At 35.9% G+C, this 12,265-nt stretch overlaps 1 protein-coding gene across 7 annotated transcripts in view; it reads right to left on the bottom strand.

Moving 5' to 3' along the window:
* PHKA1 (phosphorylase kinase regulatory subunit alpha 1) overlaps positions 1 to 12,265 on the bottom strand; it is a 141,817-nt gene that overhangs the window by 70,566 nt on the left and 58,986 nt on the right. For all 7 annotated transcript variants that reach the window (XM_032399136.1, XM_032399137.1, XM_032399138.1 and 4 more), the window contains exon 14: positions 9,949 to 10,083. In XM_032399136.1, the coding sequence (XP_032255027.1) occupies positions 9,949 to 10,083 (135 nt within the window). The remainder of the gene's footprint in view (positions 1 to 9,948; positions 10,084 to 12,265) is intronic.

The raw sequence follows: 12,265 nt of genomic DNA, 5'->3' as shown, positions 1-12,265 counted from the left end.
GATATCCAGTTTTCCCAGCACAGTATCTTGAGGACTGACCTTTCGCCACTGAATGGACTTGGCACCTTTGTCAAAAATCATTTGACTGTATCTGCAAGGATTTATTTCTGGGATTTCTATTTCATTTTTTCTATGGATCTGTCTTTATGCCAGTAGTACACTCTTTTGATTACTGTCACTTTGTAGTAAGTTATAAAATCAGTAAATGTAAGTTTTCCATCTTTGTTTTTCTTTTTCAAGATTGTTTTGGGCTCCCTTAAGATTCTGTATGAATTTCAGGATGAATTTTTCTATTTTTGCTAAAAATATCATTGGGTTTTAGATAAGGATTGCATTGAATCTGTCCATCATTTTGGATAGTACTGACATCTTCCAATCCATGAACATGGCTGCCTTTCCATTTATTTGTGTCTTCTTTAATTTCTTTCATAACATTTTATCAATTCTCAGTGTACAAATCTTTTACCTCCTTGGTTACATTTATTCCAACCTATTTTATTATTTTTTTGATGTAATTGTAAATGGAATTGTTCTCTTAATTTTCCTTTTGGATTGTTTATTATTATTTTTTTTTTTTTTAAGATTTTTTATTTATTTATTTGAGACAGAGAGAATGAGAGAGAGAGAGAGCACATGAGAGGGGGGAGGGTCAGAGGGAGAAGCAGGCTCCCTGCCGAGCAGGGAGCCCGATGCGGGACTTGATCCAGGGACTCCAGGATCATGACCTGAGCCGAAGGCAGTCGCTTAACCAACTGAGCCACCCAGGCGCCCCTGGATTGTTTATTATTAATGTCTAAAAATGCAACTGATTTTTGCATGTTGCTTTTGTATCCGGCAATTTTGCTGAATTTGTGCTTTTTTTTTTTTTTTTAATAGAACCTTCAGGGTTTTTTTTACATGTAAGGCCATGTAGTCTGCAAACGTTTTTACTTATTCCTTTCTGACTTAAATGCCTTTTATTTCTTTTTCTTGCCCACTTGCTCTGGCTAGAACTTCCAATACTATGTTAAATAGAAGTCTGCATTTCTGTTTTTGATTGTATTTTTTCTTTTGGCTTTCGTTTATTTGGTTTCCTAGCATATCTTATTATATATTTTCAATGCTGAATACACTATACAAAGAATTGTAGAGGTTCTGGACGATATTATTTTCTTCCAGAGGTGATTTAGTTTATTTTGGCAGGCAGATACACTACAAGCAGATCACCTCAGTCCAATCAGTGACTGAGAAGACTGTGTTTTAGGCTTTGTGTTTCAGGCTTTCCAAGAACAGGTCTATTTGCGATTTGCCTTTACTTTTAGGGTGTAGCTCACCCTTCAGGGACTCAGCTGAAAACCTGGACTGTTTATCACAGCTTCTTCCACAAAGAAAGGTCCTGAAATAAAATTTTTGTTTTCCTAGCAGTGAGACTTTATACTTCGTTTCTTGGTCTCTCATCCCATGCAAGCACAGCAAATGCCTCAAAGGGAAACTGCACAGAGAATAAAGAATGGTGCTTACTTTTCTGAAGTTCTCTTCTCTTCAGGGTTTTGGCTTCTCAAGTTCTGGCCATCTTAATTATTTTCTTTTCTTTTTTTTTTTAAGAATTTATTTATTTATTTGACAGAGAGAGAGACAGCGAGAGAGGGAACACAAGCAGGGGGAGTGGGAGAGGGAGAAGCAGGCTTCCCACGGAGCAGGGAGCCCAATGCGGGGCTCGATCCCAGGACCCTGGGATCATGACCTGAGCCAAAGGCAGACACTTAATGACTGAGCCAACCAGGCGCCCCCTTAATTATTTTCTAATGCCCTCATTTACCTTTATTTTTTAAATATAGCCATTGTAGTTGTTCTTAGTATGAAGATTAGTCTGATACAAACAATTTCACAGCTGGAAGCTGAAAGTCTACCTTATTCTTTTTAACTGTGGCACAACATATCATAATTCAACCATTCTTGTTCATACATATTAGGTTGCTCCTAACTGTTGTTTTGCCATTACAAATTATGTTGTAATGAACAGCTTTGTACATATATCCTTGTGCACTTGTATGAGCACTATATAGGATAGATTCCTGTAAGTAAGGTTGTTAGTCAAAGATATGTGTATAAATTTTTTTTATAGGTAATGCCAAATTGCCTCTGATTTACACTACTACCAGGAGTGCTGAGAGTGTCCATTTCTCCACATATTCACCAGCAATAGATATTATCAATCTTAACTTTTGTGAAATTGATGGGGAAAAGTTTTTATTTCATTGTTGTTTTATCTTACATTTCCCCAATTATTAAAGAGGCTGAAGCTTGACGACTTAAAAAGGAGAAACTGTGACCAACAGCACCAAAAAGTAACATACACACACATACATGTGTTAGTGAGTCTATGTATGTACAGTAAATGATTAAGGTGACATTTCAAAACAGTGTTTATATGAACTGTTCAGTCAATAGTGCTGGGAAGTATTTGGCAAACAAGTTATGATTCTTACATCATAAAATAAACTAAAATTACAATTCTAGACTAAGAGCTAAAAGTAAAATTGTAACTATAAAGAACTAAGAAAATATAGTGAAAATGTATCTGACCTAGGGATGAATCTATCTTTCTAAGCATAACAACAAAGAAACCAAAAAGGAGACAATTTTACTATGCAAAAATGTAAAACTTTTATATATCAAAATCAAATACAAAATTAAAAGGCAAATAATAAAATAGCAAAATATTGCAATAACACGTGGAAGACAAAGTATTAGCATCCCTAATATATAAAAAATCATGTCTAAAGCAATAAGAAATTGACAATTTTCCAGTAGAAAAATGGCAAAAGAATATACATAAATAATTTGCAAAATAAATAGAAAAAACATCTACTTAATTTATAAAAACAATTTATCATCCATATGTCTAAAAAATTGAAATCATGCTAACACAGATATTAAAATAGTGTTGTAGGAGGTTATTTAAGAAAATATAATAGGTTAGCCTGGTGATGGGTATTGAGGAGGGCATGTTCTGCATGGAGCACTTGGTGTTATGCACAAACAATGAAGCATGGAACACTGTATCTAAAACTAATGATGTAATGTATGGGGATTAACATAACAATAAAAAAATTTAAATGTAATAAAAAAAAAGAAAATATAATAGGGTTCATCATACATTATTATGTTGCAAAGTACAAATAGCAAAGACTATTCTTTCTGACACCATTTTTCTAAAAAACAAGTGTGTATTTATTTTATAAAAAAATAACTGGAAGCAAATACTCCAAAACAAAAATAGTGGCTTCCTATGAGTTTAGAATTATAGGTGACTTTTATCTTTTTCCTTTGTGCTTTTCTCTATTTTCCAGTTCCCTTCATTCAACATGTACATATCAATTTGTAATCACAACTTACTACTTATGAAAACTGAAGAGAATGAGAATAGCACATCTATTCAAATGAAACTAGGAGATAAATTTACAATTCCTGAAGAAATGAAAGATGTATCTGATAAAATGGATGTATTTGATGTTCAAAAATCTACACAAAAGCAAGAAAATAATTATCTAAAAGAAAATTACAGAACAGAAAATATATCCATTACAAACTTCATTGATAAAAGCTTACCATAACGTATACTTAAAGAATTGATAAATATATATGAAAATGTGCAGATCCTGTTAGATATGCAAGCCATAGGAAACACAATTTCAAAAAAAAGTAAAGCAAAAGTGAAGAAATGCATACCCTCACTGGGAATCAAAGAAAGGCAATTAAAATAGCACGTGTAGTAAAACTATTAATCTAACAAAAACAAATGATAAAAATCCAATGTTGGTGGTGTAGTAAAAATAAAAAGGTATATTTTATTATTTACTGATGTCACTAAAAATTGGTTGGTATTTCTAAAGAATAATCTGGCAACATAAAACAAGAACTACAAAGTCGTCCATACTCTTTTATCCAGAATCCCTTTTCTGAGAATATACTCCAAAGAATCCGAAGTATACATATGAAAGCCTATACAAAGGCATTCATAGAATGACAAAAACTTTTGAAACAATTCAAGTACCCAATAATTAGGGAATAATTACTTTAATTTGATGGAATAATATATAGTTCTTTCAATATGTAAGAATACTCACATGAAAGAATAAGTGAAAAAAACCACAAGTTAATATGCATACACTGAAAACTATATATCTATGTGCCCTAACAGATTAGAAAAGAATTAGAATTATATAAAGATTTAAGTTGAACATTTATGAAGTTCTTATGTTCCTAAAGTTGACTAATCTCATACTTTTAAAACAAGATTTATTTATTTATTTATTTATTATTTATTTATTTATTTAAGAGAGAGCAAGTGAGCGGGCATGGGTGAGCGGGGGAGGGGCAAAGGGAGAGGGAGAAGGAGAGAAGCAGACTCCTCAGTGAACATGGAGTCTGATGGGGCTCCATCCCACAACCATGAGATCATGACCTGAGCCAAAACCAAGAGTTGGACGCTTAACCGACTGAGCCACCCGGGCGCCCCAATTAATCTCATACTTTAAAAGTTTTTTAAAAATATATTATGGAACTGAAATACATGAAATACAATGTTTGAGGTGAGGCAAACATTCCCATTTAGTTAACATATATACATGAACACACCTGATGAAGAAATCTTTTTTTTGGTGGTATTACAGTTGTCACTTTATGTATGCTTGAAGTAATTTTGTAATTGTGAAATTGTTGCTATGATAAAATTTTGAAGATTCACTCATTTGATAAGTTATCAAATCATGCCTTTTATGACTTTTGCAGACAAATCTACCTTTTTTCTCCTGGGCTTTGTACATAACACCACTACTACAGTATTTATAAGATTGCACTATAATTAGCTGGTTACATGTCTATGTCACCCACAGCATCTAGCCCAGTGCCTGGTACATAATAAGTGAGCAACAGATTGTTATGAAAGAATAAATGAATGAAGCAAACGAAAGAACATATTTGGAAAGGAAATGCAGCTTGTTACTAGAGTCCCTGTAATGGTTAATCACTCATTAAACCCAAGACCCATCAGTCTTCATTTCCTTTGACTAGGAAATAATAACTTAGGAAGAGGCTCTAAACAAAGTGTAGGCTTTGAAAAAGCAATCAGTAAGGAGTTTGCTTCAATTTATTGGAAAAATGTGACGTGATGCAGGTCGATTCCAAGAATAATGGCCCAGCACTTGGAAATTACCTATATCCTAGTAAGATTATGCTGAATTTAGAACAATAAATGTGAAGAAGCAAAGGGTAAATTTCACCTATCATCTTCTGAGTAAGAGCCAGAGATAATCAGGTCAAAGGCACCAGTAGGACTTACATGAACTTCAAACCATAAAGACTTCTAAGAGGGGCAAAGAAGGTGACTAGAAAATCAACTAATACTTGTTCCTGGAATAAGATTTGGGCTAGATAGAGAAATACTTTCCTTATGTCAACAGATTTAGTGGACTGGTATCTGGAAATTAGGAGCACATTATAGTCTGAGACTAGAGGGAATGGCCGAGATGATAAAAAACATGAAGCAGATTCTGGGAAGGACTAAAATACCCATCCCATCTTGTAAACAATCAACCCAAATTAATCTCTGAAGTTTCAGAGTCTTGACTTGGAATTTATCTCGGATAGGGTTGAATAAGTGAGGGGAACCAGGGGCTCAGTATTTTGTAATAGTCAAGCTAAGCTGTGGCTAGATTTCAGAAATTAATTAAGAGCTGAGATCTATATTCAATCAACTTGTTGATTTCGATGTGTTTATATTTTAGTTTCCCATTTTTTTAATTTTATTTTACTAGGTTATGTTAGTCAACATACATTACATCATTAATTTTTGATGTAGTGTTCCATGATTCATTGTTTGCATATAATACCCAGTGCTCCATTCAATAGGTGCCCTCCTTAATACCCATTACTGGGCTAACCCATCCCCCCCACCCCCTCCCCTCTAAAACCCTCAGTTTGTTTCTCAGAGTCCATAGTCTCTCATGGTTCGTCTCCCTCTCAGATTTCCCCTCTTCATTTTTCCCTTCCTACTATCTTTTTTTTTTTTTTAACATATAATGTATTATTTGTTTCAGAGGTAGAGGTCAGTGATCCGAAGGGATATGAGCACCCCAATGTTTATAGCAGCAATGTCCACAATAGCCAAACTATGGAAAGAGCCAAGATGTCCATCAACAGATGAATGGATAAAGAAGAGGTGGTATATATATATATATATATATATATATATATACAATGGAATATTATGCAGCCATCAAAAAACATGAAATCTTGCCATTTGCAACAACGTGGATAGAACTAGAGGGTATTATGCTAAGAGAAATAAGTCAATCACAGAAAGACAAGTATCATATGATCTCACTGATATGAGGAATTCTTAATCTCAGGTAACAAACTGAGGATTGCTGGAGTGGTGGGGGGTGGGAGGGATGGGGTGCCTGGGTGATGGACATTGGGGATGGTATGTGCTATGGTGAGCTCTGTGAATTGTGTTAGACTGATGAATCATAGTTTCCCATTTTTTAAAGTAAAGTTTCTTTAGAACATTTCAACTTTGCACTTGAATTAAAAAGAAAAGGAATTTTGTACATTACAGCTAGGATGGAAGAAAGGGGAAATCTGTATATTCCTAAAGTCAGATGTAATATTAATAGCTCTGGGAGTTAAGGCCCTATTGGCATAAAATATGAGTGTTTAGGAGAGACAGAGAAAAGTCACCTCTTACTGTTGGTCCTTTCCTCCTTGGTTGATTCCATCTCAATTGAGATCTACATACATAACTGCTGTAGAAATTGAGTGTCTGAAGTAGGTGTTAGTAAAAAGGAAAGGAGACTGGTTTTGAGCTGGACAAGATTTGGCTTGGCTGTAATTACTAACAGACCATTCTTGGTGAAAAAGAAAAGTACACACACACACACATATATATACATATATACACACACACACAAAGTAGGCTTTGGGTTTGTAAGTGACAATCCATTATCTAGGATATAATCTTTATTTATAAATTTGCCCTTTTGTGGCTTGATTTAAGATTGTATTAATTTCTAAGTGGTGCTATAACAAATTACTACAAACTTAGTGGCTTAAAATAACACACATTTAAACTCTTACAGCTCTGAAAGTCAAAAGTCCAAAATAGGCTTTATGGGTATTATAAGGTATAATCAAAATGTCAGCAGGGCTGGTTCCTTCTGGAGGCTCGAGGGGAGAATCTGTCCCTTGCCTATTGCAACTTCAGAGGATAAGGCTAGTAGCCTTATCACTTCAATCTCTTGCTTCAGTCCTCACATCTACTTCTATAGGCAGATCTCCCTTTGGCTCCCTCTTATAAATAGGACACTTGTGATTACATTTAGGGCCCACCTGGATAATCCAGACTAATCCTCCCATCTCAATCTCTTTAACTTAATCACACTTGTAAATTCCCTTTTGCTATACATGGTAACATTCACAGGTTCCAGGGATTAGAGCCTGGATATCTTTGGGGACCATTTTTTAGCCTTCCATAGTCCATCCCCTGGCCCCTAAAGATTCATATCCTTCCCACTTACAAAGTGTATTCATCCCATCCCAACATTCTGCAAACTCTCAACACATTACAGCATCAACTGAAGTCCCAAATCTCTTCTAAATATCATTATTTATAAAGCCCCAAATCTCATCAGCTAAATCAGGTATGGGTGAGGATATGGGTATGATACATCCTGAGGCAAAATTCCTCTCCATTTGAAACTAGAAAACAAGTTATATTCTCTAAAAATACAGGGGTAGAATACAAATTATAGACATTCTCATTCCAAAAGGGAGAAAATGGAAGGAAGGAGTCAGCAGCCCCAAACAGTTTTAAAATCCAACTGGGCAAACTCCATTAGGTTTCAAGGCATGGTAGTAATCCTCTGTGGTTTGAGGCTCTGTCCTCTGGGCCCAAGGCACCTCCCTTGGAGTCATCCTTCCTTTTTCTTGAAGAATAGCACTTGTTCACAGCTTAGTAGTTTTATCAGCCTGCTTCCTGGCTATAGAACTTGGGGAGTTCAATATTCTTCTTTAATCTTGTCCTCTGTCTCTTTCAGTCCAATTTGGCAGTGTTTCTGCATATATAACATTCTCAAAAACTTTGTGGGTATTGCATATATGTCATGGGGGTTCATGCCATTAGACAAGAGTGTCCTTCCTAAGATCTTTCCTGGATAATCATATCTCTATTCCTAGATTCTGCTAATATGGTTGAGGGAATCCATGAGTCACAGCCTTATCTCTTCAAAGAGTGTGAATGAATACAACCGATCTTTTGATCTTTCTGAAATTCTAGAAGAAGGTTGTCCAGCCATATCCTTGACCTTTTTTCCAGAGCATGCTTTCCTGACAGCCAATCTCCTAATTTTATCATCTTTTCCCATCTAAGACTTTCATCAAGTCCTGGTTCCTTTTTGCTTAACTATTCTTCCCTCAATTACCTTTTTCCTCTTGCATTTTACTATAAGCAGCAAGAGAAAAACCAGGCCATGATTTCAACACTTTGCTTGAAAATCTCCTCAGCTAAATATCCAAGTTCATAATTTATAGTTGTGTTTTCCACATAATACAGGACACAATTCAGCTAACAATCCTTCTGTCACTATACAACAAGGATCCTTTTCCTCAAGTTTGCAATAACACATTCCTAATTTCTTTCTGAGCCCTCACTGGCCATGCCTTTAACATCCCTGTTTCTACCAACAGTTTGTTTAAAGCAATATAGACTTTTTCTATCATGTGACTCAAAATTCTTCCAGCCTCTATCCATTACCTGATTACAAAGCCACTTCCACATTTTTTAGATATTTGTTACAGCATTACCCCACTTCTTAGTACCAAAATCTGTATTACTTTCCCATTCCTGCTGTTAACAAAGTACCACAAACTAAATCGCTTAAAACAACACATATTTATTCTCTTACATTTCTGGAGGTCAGAAGCCCAAAATGAGTCTTTCAGGACTAAAAACAAAATCAAGGCGTTAAAAAGGCTGTTCTGGAATCTTCAGGACAGAATCTGTTCCTTGCCAATTCTAACTTTTAGAGGCTGTGGGCATTCCTTGGAAATCTTTGACTCATAGCTGCATCACTCTAATCTCTTGTTTCTGTTGTCACATGTCCTACCTTCTATAGTCTGAATTCCATCTGCCTTCCTTTTATAAGGATACTTGTGATTACATTTAAGGTCCACCTGGAAAATCCAGGATAATCTTCCTTGTCTTGAGCTCCTTAAATTAATCATACCTGCCTATATAAAGTAATATTCATAGGTTCCAGGAATTAGGACCTATACACCTTTGGGGACCATTAATCAGTCTTCCACAAGGGTAGTTTGGAAATTTGCAGAGCTTTTTTTTTTTTTTTTTAGTTAATAGTGTAGTGATTTGTTTAATGTCAAATTTGTAATAAATTGTATAAGTTTGTAATTTGTAGTAATCTGCTTAATGTGTCTATCATTAAGTTTAATAAATTAAATAAAAATTGAAGTACTAATTAAAATAAGTATTAGATTAAGTGGAATTTTCTAATATTGTCAACCAATTCATTACATGACAGTATAAAAGACCTAAAAAAAGTTCCTTGGCTATTACTCTACATAAAATTAACATGTATTCAAAGTGGAAATATAGGTCTCAAGAAAGGGGAGAACATGTTAGTTAAGCATGCACTTGGAATGAAGATACAATATTATTTGCTAACAGTCACACCCTATGTACCAGATTCATAAGCACATCTAAAATTATCAAGCTTGCTCAGGATATACTGGATTAGAAACAGGTTCCAGAGGCTCTAAATTCCCTCTCAGATCCAGTTTAATAAAGCAGTACAAGATCAAAAATAAATAAATAAAAAGGATAGAAACCAGCCTGTATCGAATAATGCTTTGATTGTTATAATGACAGATTATTAAGGCCGATCTCCTTACCTAGGCTGGAATAAATGTGGCTGAGAATGCGGGCTGGTTGTACTCTGATAGGGTATACCTCAGCAATGGTCTCCACATCGATTCCCCTGTCCTTCAAAATGGCCTTGATTTCTTCTGTCTCAGCTAGAATGGAAACTATAGGAAGGAAAGAAGATGAGGTCAACAGAAACTTTTATTTCAATAGGAACCTAAAAATCTCTCAAGCCACATAATTTCTTTTGAAGGGAAGAGAAAGAAAATGGGAGGAAATTAACAGTTATTGAGGAACTTTGATGAAACAAGTCTCATGCTAGGTACATAACACTATTACCTAAATGGAAAAGGAAAAAGGATCTCATGACTAGAGTATTAGATTCTGCTTTTTTGGCTAAGTACCTATGTGCTCCTAGAGAATGCAATACTCTTTATATCTGAGATCCCATGTTTGAATAGGGAAAAAAAATCCAACATGAGGTGTGTTACAGCTTTGGTAAAAGTTGATTCTCCAAGGCTCTTTTATATCCTTAAGACCAGACAGGAGTTTGAGGGTAATAAAGAACACCCAAATAATAAGAATTACTCTATAGCCAGAGCATGGTAGAAGACAAGGTAAACTGGGAATAAAGAATTGAGGTGCCATAGTTAAAACTGTGTGTGGTTGTTTTGGGATTGGGGGGGTAGGCTCTAGACTCTGAGCATGACAAGCCTGGACAGCTCCCTTTTATTCCTGTTATATTCATGTCTCTGAAGTGCTTATCATACTCACAAGGGAGGAGGCCAAGTCAGCTCCCTGACCCTTCTGTTTACTTTCCCTCTAGGGGACAGATACCTGGCTGGGGGCTAATAACCTGAGTGGGGCCTCAGCTGGCTTGACACTAAGCACTGAGGGCAAATATGTGCCGTATTCCTGTTTCTCCAGTGCTGGTGGATGTGTTGAGTTGGGTTTATGCGAAAATGAAGGTACCATTTGATTCATTCAAGTTTACCAGTATTTTTTATGTTGAGTGTTTGGGACAAAACCCTAGTTAACAGAGTTTTACTTTCTTTTTCTTTGCCATTGTCTTTCGTATATGTCTTTCTTTGTGTGTGTGTGTGTGTGTGTGTGTGTGTGTGTGTGTGTGTGTATCTTTCTATCTTGGGAGCCTCATGGTATTGTGCTGCTGTGGTCTGGGTCAGGATATGCAGGATATAGTGATCACAGGGCCCTCTGGACATAACACAATCTCGATTACTTATAACTGGAAACATGAAAATGACAAAGATTCTCCAGGGAAAATATACAAAGGAAGAATGATAGTGAGCTAAGGAAAGTCCAGGAAAACACATGTGGTCATCCATTCATTCATTAACAAACATTTACTAAGCACCTAAATGGATGAAGTACTATACTAGGCACTAGGGATAAAGAGATGGGTAAGTTAGTCTCTCTCTTGAAGAGCTTACAGTGTAATGGAAGTGACACACACATAAGCCAATTATAAAATAAGCTGCTAGGTAACTAGAGATATGCACAAAACACTGTAAGCCCCAAAGAGCGACACGTATCAAGTCTGGGACAGGTAGAGAGTGGTTTCAGAAAAGGCTTTCTGAAAGAGATGAGAGATGATGTCTAAGCTGAGTTTGAAAGAATGAATGTTAGCCAGGAGAAAGAAGGGAATAGGGATGGGGAAATCCATTTTAGGTACAAGGTACACGATGATCATAAAACATGGAAATGAAAAAAGAACGTGTGTGGGGGTTGGGGAGGAACTACATACACTTCAATATTGCTGTAGCATAAAATAGTTTGCACAGTGGTTTAAAAAAAAGAATCTGGAAAGGCAGACAGAGGCTAGATCTTTATGGAGGGCGTATGTGTCACTTTTAGGATTTTGTATTTTATCTTTGGGTAATGATTTCCAAACTGCATTCTACTGAGCTTCAGGGATCTGCAGAGAGCAATGCACTGAAAGAGAGGCAAATGAACAACACTTAGGGGTGCTAGGAACACTTTCGACCCCAACATCTGAGCTTTTTTTTTTTTTTTTTACTTTATGTTTTATAAAATATTTAGGAAATTCCACCTATGTGCTAAGCACTGCCAAATGCTAGGAGTACAGAGATAGACATGATCCCTGGAGAAAATGGCGCTGATACTGAGTTCTGCTAGAAGGCTGAATAGAAATTAATCTGGCAAAGGTGAAGGTAAAAGTAAGGGAGTTGTTCCAGGTAGAAGAAACAGCACAGACAAAGGCTCAAGAGCAACATGGAACAAGGCAGATCTAGGAATTATAAAATGTTCTTTACAGTAGGAGCGTGGAGTGTGAAGGGGCCATTGTAAAAAAATGACAATGCAGAC

The sequence above is a fragment of the Phoca vitulina genome, unplaced genomic scaffold, assembly GCF_004348235.1.
Source record: "Phoca vitulina isolate PV1807 unplaced genomic scaffold, GSC_HSeal_1.0 scaffold131, whole genome shotgun sequence".
Lineage (NCBI taxonomy): Eukaryota > Metazoa > Chordata > Mammalia > Carnivora > Phocidae > Phoca > Phoca vitulina.
The sequence above is the reverse complement of the archived record's forward strand: the minus strand, read 5'-3'. Positions and strand labels throughout refer to the sequence as shown.